This window comes from Manis pentadactyla, chromosome 7 (assembly GCF_030020395.1).
Source record: "Manis pentadactyla isolate mManPen7 chromosome 7, mManPen7.hap1, whole genome shotgun sequence".
In the NCBI taxonomy this organism is placed as follows: domain Eukaryota; kingdom Metazoa; phylum Chordata; class Mammalia; order Pholidota; family Manidae; genus Manis; species Manis pentadactyla.
In genome coordinates, this window is record NC_080025.1 from 53,902,521 (window position 1) to 53,924,977 (window position 22,457).

Consider the following 22,457-nt stretch of genomic DNA (forward strand, 5'->3'; position numbering starts at 1 on the left):
CTGATACATAGTGGATGTTAATACTTATATACATATAATAATCACGAAACAATAAGAACAATAAAGTAAATCATAGCATTAACAGTCGTTACGTTCGTATGCTCCAAATCACAACTCCACTGAACTTGAAAAGTTCAAATCCGACATGAGGCCCTATAGACTTGCATTCAGGAAAACTCGTTCTAGCTCAGATGGAGCTAAAACTACATTTCCCAGCAGGCTTCTGGTGCCAGTGGCTTGTTTTTCTCTCACTTCCGGGCATGTCACATGACTCCCGGCTGCACCATGGCGGAAGCAGAGGAGCAGGTAAAGGCAGCAACTGCTGGCAAGGGAAGGGGAGAGAGGGTGAGGTGGTGGGGGGCTTGGTGTGGAGCGTGTGGAGGTGCGGATATCCTGCAGGGCTACGGAAGGCCATCTTGAGGAGCAGAGGTGGGTGGGATGCCTGCTCTTGGAGGGCCCCCGGGAAAGCGCATCGACACACCCCCGGCGTCCGTGAGGCGACCCTTCCTTTGGTGCTGCCCCCAGGGCTTGTGCTTAGTTGAAATTTTGGCTTTAAGGCTGACTGGGCTACCCCAGGCACTGACTGCCCGTGGGAGGCATAAGAGATGGATAGAGTTTTGAGGCCACGTGATTGAAGTTTAAGTTCCTTTCCCCTCGAAGTAAGAACTGCTTTGCGGGAGGGTAGCTGAGAGTAGCAGATGGCGAGTTTTGTTTCGTATCTGTCGCATTCAGGTACAAAGCTAAGTCAGTGTGGCGCGCAGTAGTGATCAAGTGCGTCTGTTCTGGAGCTAAGTAATGCCGAGGCTCCAGTGCTGGTTCTCTTTCTTTGTATGTGATTTTGGGCTAGTTATTTAACTTTTAAACATAAGGTGGAGATAACAGCGGCAGGAGATTAAAGAGAGAATGAGTTAAGTACACAGAGTGCTTCGTAAAAGTTGGGCACATTAAGTGTTGCCTAGGATTCTTTGTTGCAGGCAGACTATAGATAGTAATATCCAGTCAACACTTTGCAATGTGCCACTGGAGTGTAGGGTAGAAGTTAGTAATGGCCATAGGGTTATTCTCTTATAGGAAATAGTGGTAGTCAGAATTAGTTGAAATGACAAAGTAACATGAAGACCAAAAAATCCAGAACTTGGGGAAATACCTTAATTTTCCATTTCTGGGGTCATTTCAGCTTCTCATTATTTTTCCTCACAAGTTAACGGGGCCATCAGTTTCTATAATTTTCTCTAAAAAGTGATTTGATGAGGAGCTGTTTAGTACTGTCCTAAGAGAAGTTTGCCAAGTTTATAGTTTGTACCATTTGCAACATATTTCATTTATATAATGGAAGCTTGCCCTGTATGCATTTGTGCCAATAATTAAGAAATAAGCTAGAAATTTGGTGTGGGTGGTCACTCTGATAACAGGAGAATCCTTACCTACCATTGCAGCCTCCCTTTTTTGTTCCAGGCAATTTAAAGGAAAATGCTCCTTAAGCACATGTAATTTCATGACTCATTGCTGGGTTTGATGATAGTGGTGAGATTAGTTTTCACAATGTTCGTCTTTCATATTGAAATATTAATTTTTTGTGGTTTGATTTAAAAGTAGAAACCCAAGCTACTTACATTCTTGGGTAAAGGGTAGTAGAAATGGAGAGAATTGCTCTTAGTATTTACTACTGAGAGTTTTGTGTTGATGAGGAGTTGGGCAAAGCAGCCCTGGGTAAAGGAACATATAGGAAGTTAGTGATGTAAGAATGAGGCTCTGAATTTTCTTATACCACTTTCCAGTTTCAAGAACCCTTTCACATTGCATTTGGTCCTCACAAAAGAATTGTGTGTGTTAAACGTTTATTCTGATATATATGTCAGGACAAGCACCTCCTACATTCCAAACCTTCCAGTGGCTTTCTCTTTGTTGTCTGAAGAAGCTTAGCGGCCCTACAGAGGCTTGTCGCAACTGTTCTCTGTCCCCTTTCTCTGATTTCTTTTCCAGTACTCTTCTCCCCTTTTATCACTGCATTGGCCGTACTGCATTCTTTTACTTCAACAAGGCTGACATGTTTCTACCTCAGGGCCTCTGCTCACACTGCTCCCTTTTTCTGTCCCAGAATTCTACAGGTTTTCTCCCTCACTTCCTTCATATTTTTGTCTTGTTACCTTGTTGAGAGAGACCATCCCTCACCAATCTTTGGAACCTCTTTTCTACATTATTTTTCCTCCTTGACACTCATCACCATCTGACATACTATTTTTTAAAATTTCTGTTTATTTTTTCTGTATATTCTGTATGCTTCTGTATTCATATCTATATTTCCTCATTAGAATGTAAGTTCCATCATGGCAAGGATTTGTTCACTGCTATATGCCTAACACCTAGAATAGTGCTTGGCACTCAATATGTGTTAAGTGATTGAATTTTACAGATAAGCAAATTGAAATTCAGACAACTTAAGTAATTTGCGCAGGCATGTATCTGTAATAAATCTCCAGTCTTCTATCTCCAGGGCTTATGATTTTTCACTGAAACACCCCACCTTTTAAAAAGTACTTGAAAATCTAGATGATTTTTTTACTTTATGAAGTAGAATTAGCCCTTATCACCTTAATAAATTTCTTTCAAGTCATTATTTCACCTTTGACATTTAGCAACCTATGGTTAGAGCAGGTGTTCCTCCCCACCCGCTGCCCCCATGGTGTCAGTGTCAAAAAGACCATAGTCTGTTGTCAATCGCAGAAAGAAGCAAACATTCACAAATTGTTGTTCTGTTTATTTTTTTTTAAAGAAAGCTAGTAAATAAATGTACCTATATTATCAGTCCCTTGTAGATTAAAAATGGTTAGACTTTTATCTGCTTCATTTGTGCATTTTGCATTTCACAGTAGGAAGCCATTCAAATCTGTTCAAGATAGTAGGCCTTTGTTACAGATTTTTGAAGCCTAAGAGTGCACAAAAGTGGAGTTAAGTAAATTTGCTAGTTGTTCAATTCTGCTACTTCAAACCTTTTAGAAAATCTTGACATAATTTCCCCTCTCTGAATGCTTTAAGAAGTAAGATGTATATTAAAATTAACTGCAATGATAGGTTAGGGCCAAGGAAGTTTTCCCTTGGAACCACCATGCACTGTAAATGCAAACAGCCCTCCATGGTAGGCAGCACAAAACTAAACTCTTAACTTTTCTGAGCCTTGCATTCTTCAGTGATTGCTTTTTCCTTCCTTTAATTTTTGGAAGAACCAAAATAGTGAGAGCCATACTGAGTTTATATAATGCAAAACAGTTCATAGACTCTCAAACTAAAAATCGCCTTTTGGATATGAGCCAAGTTTTTAAAAGTCATTGGGAAATCCTTGTTTATGTTGAGTATAGTAAAGGCAGTTCACAAAAATAACTGTATATTACATAGTTCCCAGAAAGAACTAATACCCTTTATTCTGCCTGGAAGTCTTCTAAGCAGCAGTTTTACTTAGCTTCAAAATGATTTATAGTTGACCTTCGTTAACACTGATGCCTGGCAGGATTTGTTCATACCTCACTTATGAATAACATTCCTCTTGTTGAAGTCGGGCTGTTTGTGTATTTGTCTCTTATGTCTCCTGCAGACTGCTGAGTCCTCAAGAAGGACTGAGCTTACTCATACCTGTGTCTGTCACAGGGCTAGTGCTTCATAGGTACTAGGTGCTTAATGAAATGTTTAATCAAATTAGTAGGGGGAGAATAGCCTTCTGAATTGAAAATACCAAATTGTCAGTTAGGTTCAGTAGAATTTTTGGTATTTTATCTTACCTTAAAAACTTTTGAAAGTTATTAATTCGATGTGGATTACATTACCTATCTTCCTTTTCATCTCTCCTACTACAAACCAGCAGGGAACCTAGTCCATTAAAATACTTGAACAATCAGACCATCGCTTTCTTGACCAGACAGGAGAGTTTCTCCATTGATGCTGCCTCTACATTTTCAAAATTAGGTTAGTTTTATCCTTACTGTAGAGCATTTACTGATTATCAGATGGCCCTCTCTTGAGCTCGAATACTCCCATGTGATTGTGCTCCATATGTGGAATAAAAATCAAATCAACAAATATTTGAGTGCCTCAGTGTTCTTGCTTATAAAGTCGGGCTTTTACTCTCCTGTCAGTATGAAATAGGGTAAAGTATGTTAAAGTGGCCAGGTTGAAATTATTGTCTTGTAAATGGGACAATGGCTTATCATCCAAGCTTGGGTTTGGCTTAGGTATGCACTGTTCTCTTTTACCGTTTGGTTAAGAAAAATCTTTTAAAAGCAACTTTATTGATACCTGAAGGAGAAACAGCCCCTAAACAAGAAGTTGCAAAAGCACGGGATCAGAGAAATTTTTAGATAGTCTGCTCTTTACCATAATGTAACCAAAGTGTAGTCACAGAGTAGCTTAGCTGAACATGCTTATTGCCTTGTCAGTTTTTCCTCTCATCTTTGGGTTGGTTGGCTGGAGGCAGAGGTCACCAGCTGGTTATTAGGGAGAGGGTGCATTCCTTATATCAGGGGTCTGGGTTTCATGCAGCTCTCCATTCATGGCTGCTCAGTCACAATTGTAGTTCTTCTAGAAACTCAGCCCTCCTTAGTGTTTTTGTTACCAAATGCTTGAGATTCTAGGCTCTTTTTTAGACTTCCTGAATCAGAATCTGTGAAGGTGGGATGCATTGGTGGGTATTAGCCATTTCCCCAAACTGAATTTAGATGATCCTGGTGCAGAGTCAGATTTGGGACTGGTCACTTGGTCCTCGAGCTGGTCCCTTTCTCCACACTGGTTATATGTCAGGTTTTCCTTCCTTTGCAAAATAAGCTGCATGTGGCAGCGGAGCCTAGTGGGTTGAACCAGGTTGGTAACAGTCTCCCGACTCACGTCAGCCCCCAGGTACTCTTTCATCTTTCCCCCTCAAGCGGCCTCGTCCCTGGGTGCCCCGAGCTGGCCACAGCTCCGTTGGGCTTTTAGAAATTGAGGCTCTGTGACAAAGAGATTTCAAATACACATCACACATAATATTCCTCTTTCCCGGGCCTCTGTCAGACGTTGGAGCCATCACACCCTGTCTTCCTTACACTCAGCTGTGCCCTGCAGTTTGTTGGGAGGGGAGAGACGGTGGTTCACATCTGCCTCCAGCCCAGCCTGATTTCCCAGTGCCTGGTCTCTGCTCTTCCTTCCTCCTGCAGTTTGCAGCTGGCCTTCCTCAGGCTCCAGCCTTCCATTTCTTCCCCAAATTCTCTCCCTCCCCACAAATCCAACAAGCAAAACAGTGTGTATACCTTCAAAGTTCTGAGGACTTCACAACTGGGAGGTCCTAGCTTCTCTCTCCTGGAATGAGAGAAGCTCTTGGACTCTGAGGCCAGCTGTGCTGAGTCTTCACCCAGGCCACTGTCACGGGGCTCTGTGCCCATGGTGGGGCTAGGGGTGAGGTGGTTTGAAAGCTTTTATTCCAAGAGCCCAGTTAGCCCTTCCCGGGGCTGCTGCTGGGCTGCAGACATTCAGTTTGAATCATTCTGTCCTTGTCTGCTGCTGCCTTCTTTCAGGTCCCCTTCTGTAACTGCCCTGTAGCCATGAGCTAGTAATTCAAGCATCTGCCTGGAGAAAATGCCCTTGGTGATGCGCATGAGTAATAAAGAAAACAGACAGAGGAGGCAGAATGCTCCTGGTTCAGATGGGCTGTTTATTCCTGCCCTTACCACCAGCAAACATGTGTTGAGCCGTTCCTTGAGACAAAGAGGCAAAGCCTTTTGGTTTATCCACGACATATTTACAGAGATAACTATTAGACAGGGCAGTTAATATAATGCATCAGCTGAGGGATATAGTGAGAAACAAAGGCCAGATCTGGACCTGGTGTCCTGGACTCTATAGAAACAACTCGGTGAAGGATGTGAGGCATCGGTCGGACCATGAAGAAAGCTTAGGATTTAGAGGCAGCCAGTGATTTTCAAGCTTTTTCTAGCTTCAGATTGGCAACACAGAAATAGAAAACCTAAAATCCAAGTTCTGTTGTTGAAACAAGAATGAGGATCTCAGCCTGACTGTAACCACCACTGGAGGTGCCCCTGGTGGTGACCTTGAACCTATGGAGTATATTGGGAATTGGAAGACCATTAGGATGAGTGTGGAGTTGGGCCAAGGGCCTTCTAACATGAGGGAAGCACTTAAGGAGGCTCAGTGCAAGTATCACAAGCTCAAGGCAGGCAGGTGGCAGTGGAAATGAGTGGAATTGTCTTGGTGTTGGATGTGGGGGGCGGGGTGTGTATGTGTGTGAAGTGCATTCTGTTTCACGGACACAGCTGTTCTGCTCCCAGTGATGTTATATGGAAATGTAAATCCGGTATAGACATATAGTCTGATTTTTATGAAGTCAGAAATACAGATATTTATGTGAAAATCTTCAGTGCACTACCCAGACCAAAACAGACCTTCTGGTCACTGTTCTGCCACCTGTGGCAGAGAGCATAGAGGTGTAAGCGTGTGAGATCTCCTGTTACCCGGTGTGGCTAGAGGGCCATGGGTTTGTGCAGAGAGTGGGAAGCGAATCTGAAAGTCAACTGGGAGCCAGGTTAGGGTGGGCTTTGACCATGGTGCTGGGGCATCAGGATCTTGGAGGAGGGCAGCGACCAGGCTGTGTGCTGTGGGAAGAAGATGCTGACTGCAATTGATGAAGAGATTCGAGAGGTCATGTGTCAAGGCACCAAGATCATTAGGTTTGGATCGATGATTGAGTTGAAGGGAATGGTTTGTGAAAGAAGGGTAAAGGGAAACAGTCGCTGAGTTCAGCATGCAGCCTGCTTCCCAGAATTTATCCAGATGTACACTTGTGACACTGTTTAACCCATTGTTTTTGCTTCAACCAGAACAGCATATTTTTTGTAAGTAAAATATACATAACATAATATTTACCACATTAGCCATTTTTAAGTGAACAATTCAGTGGCATCAAGTACATTCACATTTTTGTGCCACTGTCTCTGCCATCCATCTCTAGAACTATCATCATCACAAACCGAAACTCTACCCATTAAATACTAACTCCCCGTTCCTCCCTCCCCCACCCCCTGCACACCTCTCTTCTACTTTCTGTCTCAAAAGTAGAATCCTACAATATTTGTCATTTTGTGTCTGGCTTAATTTCACTTAGAGAACAGCACAGTTTTGTAACTTAAATTTTCATGGTTTGAAGCTAGATTCTTTGAAAGGTAGAGTATGAATTTTAAAATGTTTGAAAATCATTTTTGAATTGTAACCTTTCTCAAGATCCAGCCTTGCTTCTTGGATCCCTCACTGGGACATTCACTTCCTGTCCTCTTGCTTGCCTGTCTGGCTGTAGAGCATTACGCAGGGGGGGCTTGATGAATGAATCAAGCTAAGAAATATGAGACCAGGCTGATCCCAGCTGCCACTCCTTCACTGTTTTGGTAGGATTGGGGACCAAAGTGTCATTGTTTTGAGGCCACAGCTATGTTTGGGACATTTGTGCTGGTGCTGAGGGTAAGTCTGAGAGTGTCTTGAGTAAATCATATTTACTATTGATACTAAAAGCCACATTCCTCCTCCATGAGCCTGGTTTTCCTGGAATACATAGGAGTCTGGCATGCTTCCCAGTAGGGAGCAAGAGTACAGTTTGGTTTTGAGTGGATTGAAATTGCTGGGGGTGAGGGTGGGGGTGGGTGGAGGCTTTAGGATTGTTTTAAAAATGAAGAGTATAAGTGGGACACTTGGCCCTTTTACTCCTTGTGCCTGTTTGACTGGACTCTAAATAAGAAGGAAAAAATTTCCATAGGTTTATTGTAATTTTTCTGAAATGAGTAGCAGTCAGTTGTCCTTTTAGAGTTCTGGAGTTGGAAATGGGAATCTAGGTACAGTTCATGGCAGTTATCAAAGCCTTGTTTTGCTCATGCTAATAGCGTCATATTCAGGGACTGTCCCGGATGGAATGGATGTTAGAAGGCATTAAGTTCAACCTCTGAGCCTCAGTGTTTTTAGCTCAGGGGTCATTAGGCAATTTCAAGATGCTACATGAAATTTAGCATTATTAGGATATATATAATAGATGTTCAGTAAAGCCATCAGAATAGTGACTGTTAATATTAAATGGAGGGTATCAAAAAGAGAAGGATCAGGATGGTAGGTGGACTAACGTCAGGAACTGGGGGTGGTTAGTGTAAAGGAGAAACAACTTAGGCTGGTAGGCACGATCTGTGTCATTAACTCTGGAGAACTGTCAAGTAGTAGAAGAATGGGATTTTTTCATGTGTATTATTGGTGTGAAGAACAAAAAGTTACTGTGGAGCAATTGTAGCTCCAAATTAGTAAGAATTTTCTAATATTCAGAATAACATTAAACTAAACCGGCTGCATTGAGATGTAGAGGAGGACTCTCATATTCATCATGGCTAATGTTATAACTGCAGTGACATTCTTAATCACAAGTAGCATTCATCCCCATTTTATAGATGGCCTTTGCAAGCAGGGACTGTATTGTCCACAAGGCTGTTCCACTGGCAGCCTTCCAAATGCCAGTTTCTTAACTGATACTCCATGAATGAAATTAAAATGTTTTCAAACACTAGATTTGCATTTCTCCTTTCCATTTTGATTTGAGTAATATGCACCTGAACTATTTGAAAATGTTCACTATTTGTCTTGAAAAAGTATTAGTTATAGCTAAAATATCCTTGTCCCATTTTTTTTGTTCTTTCTTTATCTCATGGATTGTTGTAAAGTGCTTACATTCAGTGTCAGCATATTAGTTGTAACCTTTTATTGCTACTGATATCTATAAGTACGTTAAGTAAATCTTCATTTTGCTGACCTCTTTGAGGATGCGTGGCATCAGCACATTCTCTCTTCAGTGGACAGGTGAGAGATTAGCAGGATCAAGTCAATTTTTCCCTTTTTGCTTTGTTTTCTCCAGAGCAGCAAGATTCATTGTCTAGCAAGAGGGAAACTGTGTCAAATGGCAGAATTTGTTTTCCAGTTAATGGTTTAAAGAGTGGGTGTAAATTATACAGCTTGTTTGCGCAGTGTCTGATAGTTACCACTCTAGGGGAATTCTCTTGTAAAAGCTGTTTAAGCAAGACAGTCATTTTGACTCAACCGGATTAATAGCATAATAATTAACGGCATAGAGCTTTTCAGTATAAAAATTGGTTTATGGATAATTCGAGATGGCAGCCTCCTCTTCCCTTCTGAGATCACTAAGGCTGCTTTGCCAGACCAATTTCCATTTTTAGCAAAGGAAGAGCTTTCCAGGTAGTCACATGACAAGTTCCTGGGGTCCTTTGTCAACCTGCTGACCACTTGAGGGAGTTTGTCAGGAGCAGTGGGTCCATGTGGCTCCTGAGTAACCATCTCAGTCCTGCACAGGGAGGGGAAGTTGTAGGAGGCCTATGAGAGTCGGAGCACGTGGGGTCCTTTAAACTGTAGTTGGAAATTACCCCAAACACAAGGGTAGGTGGGCATTGGTGGTGGGGGCTTTAGGGCTCTTTTCCCTTAAAAATGTTTTTTATTCTTTTGTCTTCTGATCATTTCCCCCCTCTGTGTTTGTAGGAACCCGGGTCTCTTGAAGAATCGACAGAAGAGTCTGAGGTAAGGTGGTGATTCAGAGCCTTGGGGTTCTAGCTAACCATGTTTTTACCTAAAGCTTGTCCAGCCCTCTAAGTGCAACCTTCCCAGGGGCTGGGGTGGTAAAGTAGGGCCGTCGGTGATTGACCCCTGGTGAGGAACAGGCCGGTTGTCTGTAAAAATATTAAATGGATTAACTTAAAAAACAAGCAGTAAAAGGAACAAAAAATTTGCTCCTCATCTTGAATACTTTAACCTGAAGCAGATTGGTAGTGGGAGAATTGATGCAAAGTTTTACAAACTAATCTTGCCACTTTCAAAGCCTGTTTTAAAAATAACTGCTGTACATTCTGCAATATTTATTCTTCCTTCATTATATGGCATCCTCATTGGTGTGATTTTGGAATCATTAAAATTATAGTTTATTTCATAAAACAAAAAGGAAAAGAACAACTTTAAATGCTGTTGGGGGCTAAGTTGTATTAGACTTTTCTTTTTATTAAGCTATCATTGATACACAATCTTATGAAGGTTTCACATGAGCAACATTGTGGTTACAATGTTCACCCATATTATCAAGCCCCCTCCCACCATACCCCATTGCAGTCACTGACCATCAGCATAGTAAGATGCTCTACAGTCACTACTTGTCTTCCCTGTGCCATACTGCCTTCCCCATGCACCGCCCCCCCGCCCCCCGCCACATTATGTCTGCTGATAGTAATGCCTCTTTTTCCCCCTTATCCCTCCCTTCCCACCCATTCTCCCCAGTCCCTTTCCCTTTGGTAACTGTTAGTCCATTCTTGGGTTCTGTGAGTCTGCTGCTGTTTTGTTCCTTCAGTTTTTGCTTTGTTTTTGTACTCCACAGATGAGGGAAATCATTTGGCACTTGTCTTTCTCCACCTGCCTTATTTCACTGAGCCTAACACTCTCTAGCTCTATCCATGTTGTTGCAAATGGTAGGATTTATTTCTTTCTTATGGCTGAATAGTACTCCATTGTGTATATGTACCACCTATTCTTTATCCATTCATCTACTGATGGACACTGAGGTTGCTTCCATATCTTGGCTATTGTAAATACATACTGTATTTTAAGGAGAGAAAAGGAATATATATTGGAAGCTTTTAGAAAATTTTTTCAAGACTGAATAAAAATAAGTTTAAGCATAACATTAGTTTATCAGTTTTATAGCTGGACTAATGCTAATAACATTTTCCCTTTTATTATTTCATTTCACTAAGATGAATATAAAAATATCTACGATAACTTGCTGGAAATCCACAGCAATGTGACTATAACCATGATAATGTATTAAATTTGTGCTGATATTGCAGATAGCTCTGTGAATTTTCTTTGCTTTTTCAAGAAAAACATGGGCTTATTCATGTTCTTCTAGAGAACATCTTACACATTATGCCATCACGCATCTGTAGTTTGGCTGTAGAGTCGCAGTCCCTAACATTTTCACTACTAAGGACTTGTGATACTTTTTGGGGGCTCCTGTTATGGCATTACTGAGTTTACTTATAGATAGCATATAATAGTTGTTAATTTTTAATAAAGTATTGGAAAGCATTTCAGATCACCATTCTTGTTTTTGAAAATCTCTAGTTACTGAGAACCCTATGCCCTCAAAATTATTGGGGTATAGAGTCCTCTAGTGGTAGAGCCTTTCCAGGAATTTCACTTTGGGGGTAAGAAGGATGTTGGCAATTACCTAAATCTAAGTATTTCCACACATCCTTCAGATGCCCAGTGGATCCAGAGGAGAGCAAACATGAGCATCCAGAACTCATGCCTCCCACATGATTAGGGGCCAGGAAGCACTATGAACTTGGGACAAGTGGGGAGCTCAGCATTAGAAACCAGCAGAGCAAGCTCTGGATTGACTCTGGAGCTGGGAGTCAGATGGAGACTGGATGGGAATGAAGGGAGTATGCACAGTACAGGAGGCAGAAGGGGTGAGAACAGGTCTGAGGCTTGGTGGATCCTACTATTGGGGAATTAAAAGTGTGTGGGACCAGAGGTGGCAGTGTTGGGATAAAGCTGCCTCTGGAGGGAAAGGGGAGGCATCCCCTGGAGGCATGGGGAGAAAGAAAAAAGCCCAGGGACATGAAGGGTGCACAGAAATAAACAGCATCAAATCAAGAGACTTCCCCCTTCTCCCCACCTTCAAAAGAAGTGCTGCTTATTAAAGGAAATGCACTAGTAAGCCACCCAAATATCTCACCCTCCATAGGAGCACCTATTGTGCTTCTGAGACATTGCAGAAAATTGAAGACAGTGAAAAATGAACTGAAATGGTGGTTAGCATCTCCACAAAATTTATATAGGAAAAACACAGAAAGTGAGAATCAAAAATTTACAGCCAAAGAAAACACCAACATAATACTCCATCATGAGTTGAATGTTTTTAAACAAGCATTTGCAGATATCAAAAACTTAGACCAAAAATTTTAAAGCTCAGAATTGATATGGACAAACAACTAGGAAGTTAGAGAGTAAGAGTTGACCACACTCAGGAAAGAAATGGAAAGGAAGATAGTTCTTTTAAAGTTGAGGAAACAGAGTCTTGTTGTCAGACAGCTGGTTCATGGAAGAGATGTTTTCAAACTCAAGTCCCCAGACTCTTTCCATCATTTCACCCACTAGTTCGGGTGCCTTCTGCTTAGGCGGGTACTAAGGGATTAAGTCAGGTGGTGGGTTCATACCACAGTTGTACTGCACACTTGCCTAGCACTCAACTCCTATTCTTCAGTTTCCTCATGTGGAAAATGGGGGTGATTGCTTATGTTGTAACATTGCATGGTTATTGTGAAGATTAGATACAGTTGTTTGCAAAGCATCTTCTATAGTGCCTAGCATGTGAGAAGCACTGTGAAGATGAGGGATCTTTAGGTTGTATTTTAGATGTGGTACTGATGGCTCATTTTACAGCCTGATCCTTCAACCTGAGGGGTTGAAGAGACTCCCTAATGGCCCTAGGAAAGTGGTTACTCTCCCACCTATATTTGAGTCCTAAGTGAGTTTATGGATGCAGATGACCAAGTTTAGGCTTTCATAGTGAGGTGATATGCAATCCAGTTTTTGGAGAAGTGTGTCTTGGATTTCCCATTCATTTTGAATTGCTTTCCAGTTCCAGGATTGATTATTATGAGATACCACTTGGTTGCCCAAGAATCTTTATTTTTCTTTTTCTCTTCTTCCTTTGCCTCTTCTTCCCATTAGGCTTTGTAACTGTTAATTAAGCTTTTGAGGACTGCATTGCCTTTCTGTACTTTGACCCATTTATTCAAGTGCTCAGATCATTTTCACTTCTATGAACAACAATGCGTAGTGTTTCCAACCATGTATTATAACAATTTATATATCTGTCATTTTATGAAATGCTGCATTTAATATAGACTGGGTTTTTATGTCAGGAACACCATCGTGTTATTCTGAAGTTTTTGTTTTTTACATTTTTAATATATCTAAAATTTTTAATTGTGGTGAAATACACATAACACCACATTTGCCATCTTAACCATTTTAAGGGTACAGTTCATTGTCGTTAACTATATTCACATTATGCAGCCAATCTCCAGAAGATTTTCATCTTGCAAAGCTGACATATAGTGATTAGATGACAATTCCCCAGTCCCTGTTCTCCAAGCCCCTGGGCAACTCTATGCATTCGACTTCCCCAGGCACCTCTGATAAGTGGACTCATGCAGTATTTGTCTTTTTGTGACTGGCTTATTTCATTTAGCCTAATGTCCTCAGGGTTCATCTGTTTTGTCCAATGTGTCAGAGTTGCCTTCCTTTTTAGGGCTGAATAATATTTCATTGTGTGTACATACTACATCTTGTTTATCTACTTACCCATCGATGGATCCTTGGGTTGCTTCTACCTTCTGGCTATTGTGAACAGTGGTGCAGTGAACATGGGTGTACAAATATCTTTGTGACAACTGCATTCAGTACTTTTGGATATATACCCAGAGGTAGAATTGCTGGATCCCATGGTAATTCTAGTTTTTAATTTGTTGAGGAATGAGTGTACTGTTTTCCTCAACAGCTGCACCATTTTGCATTCCCTCTAACAGTGCACCAGCATTCTGATTTGTCCACATCCTCACCAATACTTGCTGTTTTCTGTTTTATTTATGTATTTATTTTTATAGTAGCCATCCTGATAGGCGTGAGGTGCTATCTTATTGCAGTTTTTAGTTGCATTTCCCTGATGATTAGTGATGTTGAGCATCTTTTCATGTGCTTTTGGCCATTTGTGTGTCATCTTTGGAGAATTATCTATTCAAGTCCTTTGCCCATTTTCTAATTGGATTTTTTGTGGTTTTGAGTTGAGGTGTTCTTTATGTGTTCTGGATATTAATCTCAGATAGATATAGATGTATCTGTCGATATTCATGTACATCTCAAAATTCTACGAATAGGATGGATAGATGGATAGATGTAGATCTATAGAGCTATAAGTTATTTTATTATCTATCAACTAAAAAGAATATAAAAAGTATATGTAGAATACATCTATATTTACATACCTCTTTTCAGTTATACAATTTGCAAATACTTAAATATTTTCACACATCTCATAGGTTACCTTTTCACTATTGAATGTATTCTTTGATGCATAACAAAGTTTTTAATTTTGATATAGTCCAGTTTATCTATTTTTACTTTTGTTTCCTGTGCTTTTGGTGTCATATCCTAGAAGTCACTGCCAAATCCAATGTTGTGAAGATTTTATCCTGTCTGCAACGTCCTTATTTTAATGTGTGTTCAAGGAAAGAATACTGACTGCCCCAAATTTTTCATTAATCTTGAAAACTACAACTAAATTAAATGAATTGCTTAGTGCAGAAGGATTAATATAATCAAAAGTGGTGTATATTAAGTATGTAAAACTGTACGAATTTTAACTTGTACTTTGGAGTTAATGTGGAAGTTCAAAATCATATTGCAGTCAAGATACTGAGTATGCTATTTAATCGGTGACATACTTAAGGATCTTGCATTCATGCTGACACTTCATTAGTTGTGGCAAATTTTGTAGGATAACTGAATTGGTCCTCACAACTAGTATTTTCTTTTTCTTTTTTTTTTTTTTTTGTGAGGGCATCTCTCATATTTATTGATCAAATGGTTGTTAACAACAATAAAATTCTGTATAGGGGAGTCAATGCTCAATGCACAATCATTAATCCACCCCAAGCCTAATTTTCATCACTCTCTAATCTTCTGAGGCATGACTAACAAGTTCTTACATGGAGAACAAATTCTTACATAGTGAATAAGTTCTTACATGGTGAACAGTACAAGGGCAGCCATCACAGAAACCTTCGGTTTTGCTCATGCATTATGAACTATAAACAGTCAGTTCAAATATGAATACTCATTTGATTTTTATACTTGATTTATATGTGGATACCACATTTCTCTCTTTATTATTATTATTTTTAATAAAATGCTGAAGTGGTAGGTAGATACAAGATAAAGGTAGAAAATATAGTTTAGTATTGTCAGAGAGCAAATGTAGATGATCAGGTGTGTGCCTGTAGACTATGTGTTAATCCAAGCTAGACAAGGGCAATAAAACATCCACGGATGCAGAAGATTTCTCTCAGAATGGGGGGGTGAGGTTCTAAGCCTCACCTCTGTTGATCCCCAATTTCTCACCTGATGACCCCCCTGCGACTGTGCCTGTCTTAGGTTGTTCCTCCCTTGAGGAATCTTACCCGTCTCTGGCTAACCAGTCATCTTCCGGGGCCATACAGGGAAATGTAAAGTTGGTAAGTGAGAGAGAAGCCTTATTGTTTGAAATGGTTAGCTTTTTATTTCTTTGCATATTTATGCCCTGTAGCTTCTATGCCCAGCATTTGTCTTGAGGTATCTTTACCACTTGGAAGAATTCTGATACTCGGTAAATTTGATATGAGGCACGAATTCTATTTAAAGGTGGTACTTAGGAAGGAAGAAGAAAAGCTATAGAAGTAGCAGGCGGAAGAAAACCTGGGAAGATTGATTATTTCTTTGACATATCTTCTTGTAGAGTAACTTCAGCATGTATAGGTTTTAAGCTACTACTTAAATTGCGCACACACATTAACATAATAGGAGTATAGTTACATAACCAAAGCATACCTGTAATTACCAGTCATCTCCAGTGAAACCAAGAAAACCAGTTAGGCACTTTAGGCATTTGTGAAAACTTATCTATGATATGGTGGATATTGTCCAACTGAACTTGAACAGTCTGAGAGAAATCAGACAAATTAAAACAACCCATTCCTGGGGAATGTTCACATCCCTTATGTTCTTTTAACAGTAAATAGTCTGTAGTTGTAAGATTTTGGAGCGCTACAATTTGCACTTCTCCTAATTCTTGATTGAGTTCCAACAGTATAGATCCAGTCAAATTTGTTGTTTTACTGTATGCACAGGCCAGCTTAGATATCTCCTTCCTCATTCCCATGGCAAGTCCAGGAACTGGTGGGATGAGTGCATCTACAGCTGTAGCAGTGCGTGGATCTTTGTTGGGGTTTTTTGATGATCATCTTCTGGCATGAGTCTTTCAAAGAATGCTGATGTTGGAAGTTCTTTTTCATATCGTATCTTAGTTCATTTTCGGGGTAGCTCATTAAGCTTTGATCCTCTTTATAAACACAAACAGACCGTTTGCCTACACTTTTATATGCCCTTTATACTCTTGTGTAGAACTCATTGGAGGTTACCACACAGGAACTGCCCTTTTTTTTTTTTTGTTATCACTAATCTACACTTACATGACGAATATTATGTTTACTAGGCTCTCCCCTATACCAGGTCCCCCCTATAAACCCCTTTACAGTCACTGTCCATCAGCATAGCAAAATGTTGTAGAATCCCTACTTGCCTTCTCTGTGTTGTATAGCCCTCCCTTTTCTCCCACCCCCCCATGCATGCTAATCTTAATACCCCCCTACTTCTCCCCCCCCTTATCCCTCCCTACCCACCCATCCTCCCCAGTCCCTTTCCCTTTGGTACCTGTTAGTCCATTCTTGAGTTCTGTGATTCTGCTGCTGTTTTGTTCCTTCAGTTTTTCCTTTGTTCTTATATTCCACAGATGAGTGAAATCATTTGGTATTTCTCTTTCTCCGCTTGGCTTGTTTCACTGAGCATAATACCCTCCAGCTCCATCCATGTTGCTGCAAATGGTTGGATTTGCCCTTCTCTTATGGCTGAGTAGTATTCCATTGTGTATATGTACCACATCTTCTTTATCCATTCATCTATCGATGGACATTTAGGTTGCTTCCAATTCTTGGCTATTGTAAATAGTGCTGCGATAAACATAGGGGTGCACTGATCTTTCTCATACTTGATTGCTGCATTCTTAGGGTAAATTCCTAGGAGTGCAATTCCTGGGTCAAATGGTAGGTCTGTTTTGAGCATTTTGATGTACCTCCATACTGCTTTCCACAATGGTTGAACTAACTTACATTCCCACCAGCAGTGTAGGAGGGTTCCCCTTTCTCCACAGCCTCGCCAACATTTGTTGTTGTTTGTCTTTTGGATGGCAGCCATCCTTACTGGTGTGAGGTGATACCTCATTGTAGTTTTAATTTGCATTTCTCTGATAATTAGCGATGTGGAGCATCTTTTCATGTGTCTGTTGGCCATCTGTATTTCTATTTTGGAGAACTGTCTGTTCAGTTCCTCTGTCCATTTTTTAGTTGGTTTATTTGTTTTTTGTTTGTTGAGGCGTGTGAGCTCTTTATATATTCTGGACGTCAAGCCTTTATCGGATGTGTCATTTTCAAATATATTCTCCCATACTGTAGGGATCCTTTTTGTTCTATTGGTGGTGTCTTTTGCTGTACAGAAGCTTTTCAGCTTAATATAGTCCCACTTACTCATTTTTGCTGTTGTTTTCCTTGCCCGGGGAGATATGTTCAAGAAGAGGTCACTCATGTTTATGTCTAAGAGGGTTTTGCCTATGTTTTCTTCCAAGAGTTTAATGGTTTCATGACTTACATTCAGGTCTTTGATCCATTTTGAGTTTACTTTTGTATATGGGGTTAGACAATGGTCCAGTTTCATTCTCCTACATGTAGCTGTCCAGTTTTGCCAGCACCACCTGTTTAAGAGACTGTCATTTCGCCATTGTATGTCCATGGCTCCTTTATCAAATATTAATTGACCATATATGTCTGGGTTAATGTCTGGATTCTCTAGTCTGTTCCATTGGTCTGTGGCTCTGCTCTTGTGCCAGTACCAAACTGTCTTGATTACTATGGCTTTATAGTAGAGCTTGAAGTTGGGGAGTGAGATGCCCCCTACTTTATTCTTCTTTCTCAGGATTGCTTTGGCTATTCGGGGTCTTTGGTGTTTCCATATGAATTTTTGAATTATTTGTTCCAGTTCATTGAAGAATGTTGCTGGTAGTTTCATAGGGATTGCATCGAATCTGTATATTGCTTTGGGAAGGATGGCCATTTTGACGATATTAATTCTTCCTAGCCACGAGCATGGGATGAGTTTCCATCTGTTAGTGTCCCCTTTAATTTCTCTTAAGAGTGACTTGTAGTTTTCAGAGTATAAGTCTTTCACTTCCTTGGTTAGGTTTATTCCTAGGTATTTTATTTTTTTTGATGCAATTGTGAATGGAGTTGTTTTCCTGATTTCTCTTTCTGTTGGTTCATTGTTAGTATATAGGAAAGCCACAGATTTCTGTGTATTGATTTTGTATCCTGCAACTTTGCTGTATTCCGATATCAGTTCTAGTAGTTTTGGGGTGGAGTCTTTAGGGTTTTTTATGTACAGTATCATGTCATCTGCAAATAGTGACAGTTTAACTTCTTCTTTACCAATCTGGATTCCTTGTATTGTTTTGTTTTGTCTGATTGCCGTGGCTAGGACCTCCAGTACTATGTTAAATAACAGTGGAGAGAGTGGGCATTCCTGTCTTGTTCCCGATCTCAGAGGAAATGCTTTCAGCTTCTCGCTGTTCAATACAATGTTGGCTGTGGGTTTATCATAGATGGCCTTTATTATGTTGAGGTACTTGCCCTCTATTCCCATTTTGCTGAGAGTTTTTATCATGAATGGATGTTGAACTTTGTCAAATGCTTTTTCAGCATCTATGGAGATGATCATGTGGTTTTTGTCTTTCTTTTTGTTGATGTGGTGGATGATGTTGATGGACTTTCCAATGTTGTACCATCCTTGCATCCCTGGGATGAATCCCACTTGGTCATGGTGTATGATCCTTTTTATGTATTTTTGAATTCGGTTTGCTAATATTTTGTTGAGTATTTTTGCGTCTACGTTCATCAGGGATATTGGTCTGTAGTTTTCTTTTTTGGCGGGGTCTTTGCCTGGTTTTGGTATTAGGGTGATGTTAGCTTCATAGAATGAGTTTTGGAGTATCCCCTCCTCCTTTATTTTTTGGAAAACTCTAAGGAGAATGGGTATTATGTCTTCCCTGTATGTCTGATAAAATTCCGAGGTAAATCCATCTGGCCCGGGGGTTTTGTTCTTTGGTAGTTTTTTGATTACCGCTTCAATTTCGTTGCTGGTAATTGGTCTGTTTAGATTTTCTGTTTCTTTCTGGGTCAATCGTGGAAGGTTGTATTTTTCTAGGAAGTTGTCCATTTCTCCTAGGTTTCCCAGCTTGTTAGCATATAGGTTTTCATAGTATTCTCTAATATTTCTTTGTATTTCTGTGGGGTCTGTCGTGATTTTTCCTTTCTCGTTTCTGATACTGTTGATTTGTGTTGACTCTCTTTTCTTCTTGATAAGTCTGGCTAGAGGTTTATCTATTTTGTTTATTTTCTCGAAGAACCAGCTCTTGGTTTCATTGATTTTTGCTACTGTTTTATTCTTCTCCATTTTATGTATTTGTTCTCTGATCTTTATTATGTCCCTCCTTCTGCTGACCTTAGGCGTCATTTGTTCTTCTTTTTCCAATTTCAGTAATTGTGACATTAGATCATTCATTTGGGATTGTTCTCCCTTTTTTAAATATGCTTGGATTGCTATATACTTTCCTCTTAAGACAGCTTTTGCTGCATCCCACAGAAGTTGGGGCTTAGTGTTGTTGTTGTCATTTGTTTCCATATATTGCTGGATCTCCATTTTGATTTTGGTCAAAATCCATTTGATCCATTGATTATTTAGGAGCGTGTTGTTAAGCCTCCATGTGTTTGTGAGCCTCTGTGCTTTATTTGTACAGTTTATTTCTAGTTTTATGCCTTTGTGGTCTGAAAAGTTGGTTGGTAGGATTTCAATCTTTTGGAATTTTCTGAGGCTCTTTTTGTGGCCTAGTATGTGGTCTATTCTGGAGAATGTTCCATGTGCACTTGAGAAGAATGTATATCCTGTTGCTTTTGGATGTAGAGTTCTATAGATGTCTATTAGGTCCATCTGCTCTACTGTGTTGTTCAGTGCTTCCGTGTCCTTACTTATTTTCTGCCCAGTGGATCTATCCTTTGGGGTGAGTGGTGTGTTGAAGTCTCCTAGAATGAATGCATTGCAGTCTATTTCCCCCTTTAGTTCTGTTAGTATTTGTTTCACATATGCTGGTGCTCCTGTGTTGGGTGCATATATATTTAGAATGGTTATATCCTCTTGTTGGACTTAGCCCTTTATCATTATGTAGTGTCCTTCTTTATCTCTTGTTACTTTCTTTGTTTTGAAGTCTATTTTGTCTGATATTAGTACTGCAACCCCTGCTTTCTTATTGCTGTTGTTTGCTTGAAATATGTTTTTCCATCCCTTGACTTTTAGTCTGTACATGTCTTTGGGTTTGAGGTGAGTTTCTGTAAGCAGCATATAGATGGATCTTGCTTTTTTATCCATTCTATTACCCTATGTCTTTTGATTGGTGCATTCAATCCATTTACATTTAGGGTGACTATTGAGAGATATGTACTTACTGCCATTGCAGGCTTTAAATTCGTGTTTACCAAAGGTTCAAAGTTAGCCTCTTTAGTATCTTACTGCCTAACTTAGCTCGCTTATTGAGCTGTTATATACACTGTCTGGAGATTCTTTTCTTCTCTCCCTTCTTATTCCTCCTCCTCCTTTCTTCATATGTTGGGTGTTTTGTTCTGTGCTCTTTTTAGGATTGCTCCCATCTAGAGCAGTCCCTGTAAGATGTCCTGTAGAGGTGGTTTGTGGGAAGCAAATTCCCTCAGCTTTTGTTTGTCTGGGAATTGTTTAATCCCACCGTCATATTTGAATGATAGTCGTGCTGGATACAGTATCCTTGGTTCAAGGCCCTTCTGTTTCATTGTATTAAATATATCATGCCATTCTCTTCTGGCCTGTAGGGTTTCTGTCGAGAAGTCTGATGTTAGCCTGATGGGTTTTCCTTTATAGGTGACCTTTTTCTCTCTAGCTGCCTTTAAAACTCTTTCCTTGTCCTTGATCTTTGCCATTTTAATTATTATGTGTCTTGGTGTTGTCCTCCTTGGATCCTTTCTGTTGGGGGTTCTGTGTATTTTCGTGGTCTGTACGATTATTTCCTCCCCCAGTTTGGGGAAGTTTTCAGCAATTATTTCTTCTAAGATACTTTCCATCTCTTTTCCTCTCTCTTCTTCTTCTGGGACCCCTATAATACAGATATTGTTCCTTTTGGATTGGTCACACAGTTCTCTTAATATTGTTTCATTCCTGGAGATCCTTTTGTCTCTCTCTCTGTCAGCTTCTATGCGTTCCTGTTCTCTGGTTTCAATTCCATCAATGGCCTCTTGCATCCTATCCATTCTGCTTATAAACCCTTCCAGAGTTTGTTTCGTTTCTGTGATCTCCTTTCTGGCATCTGTGATCTCCCTCCAGACTTCATCCCATTTCTCTTGCTTATTTCTCTGCATCTCTGTCAGCATGTTTATGATTCTTATTTTGAAGTTTTTGTCAGGAAGACTGGTTAGGTCTGTCTCCTTCTCTGGTGTTGTCTCTGTGATCTTTGTCTGCCTGTAGCTTTGCCTTTTCATGGTGATAGGAATAGTTTGCAGAGCTGGGACGAGTGACGGCTGGAAGAACTTCCCTTCTTGTTGGTTTGTGGCCCTCCTCTCCTGGGAGAACAGCGACCTCTAGTGGCTTGTGCTGGGCAGCTGCACGCAGACAGGGTTTCTGCTTCCTGCCGGGCTGCTATGGAGTTAATCTCCGCTGTTGCTGTGGGCGTGGCCTGGCTCGGGCGGTTGCTCCAAAGTTGTGGAGTCGCGTTGGCGGGGGGAGCGGCCTGGAGGCTATTTATCTCTGTAAGGGGCCTCCCTGCTCCCTGCAGCCCAGGGGTTAGGGTGCCCAGAGATCTCCGGATTCCCTACCTCTGGATTAAGTGTCCCGCCCTGCCCCTTTAAGACTTCCAAAAAGCACCCACCAAAACAAAACAACGACCACAAAAAAAAAAAAAAATTTAAATTAAAAAAAAATAAAGTTTTTTTTTAAATTAAAAACAAAACAAAAAAAGTGGCCGCTCGTTTTTCTTTATTCTCTGGCGCCAGCCTCAGGCATCTGCTCACCGGTCTTGCTGCCCTGTTTCCATAGTATTGGGGGCCCTATCCCTTTAAGACTTCCAAAGAGCGCTCGCCAAAACAAAACAGCCAAAAAAAAAAAAAAAAAAAATGATCGCGCGCTTTTCTTACGTCCTCCGGCACCCAGCCTCCGGTGCCCACTCACTGTTCTTGCTGCCCTGTTTCCGTAGTATCCAGGGCCCCCTGGGCATGTACTGTGTCTGCACTCTGGCCGGGATGGCTAGGGCTGGGTGTTCGGCAGTCCTGTGCTCCGTCTCCCTCCTGCTCTGCCTATTCTTCTCCCGCCGGGAGCTGGGGGGATGGGCGCTCGGCTCCCGCCGGGCTGGAGCTTGTATCTTACCCTCTTCGCGAGGCGCTGGGTTCTCTCAT

General features: G+C 40.7%; 1 protein-coding gene across 2 annotated transcripts in view; it reads left to right on the forward strand.

Moving 5' to 3' along the window:
* The first annotated feature begins 253 nt into the window (after window positions 1-253).
* Window positions 254-22,457, forward strand: part of VPS41 (VPS41 subunit of HOPS complex) — a 187,448-nt gene continuing 165,244 nt past the window's right edge. For both annotated transcript variants that reach the window (XM_036918927.2, XM_036918929.2), the window contains exons 1-2: window positions 254-306; window positions 9,553-9,591. In XM_036918927.2, the coding sequence (XP_036774822.1) occupies window positions 268-306; window positions 9,553-9,591 (78 nt within the window). In that variant the 5' untranslated portion in view covers window positions 254-267. The remainder of the gene's footprint in view (window positions 307-9,552; window positions 9,592-22,457) is intronic.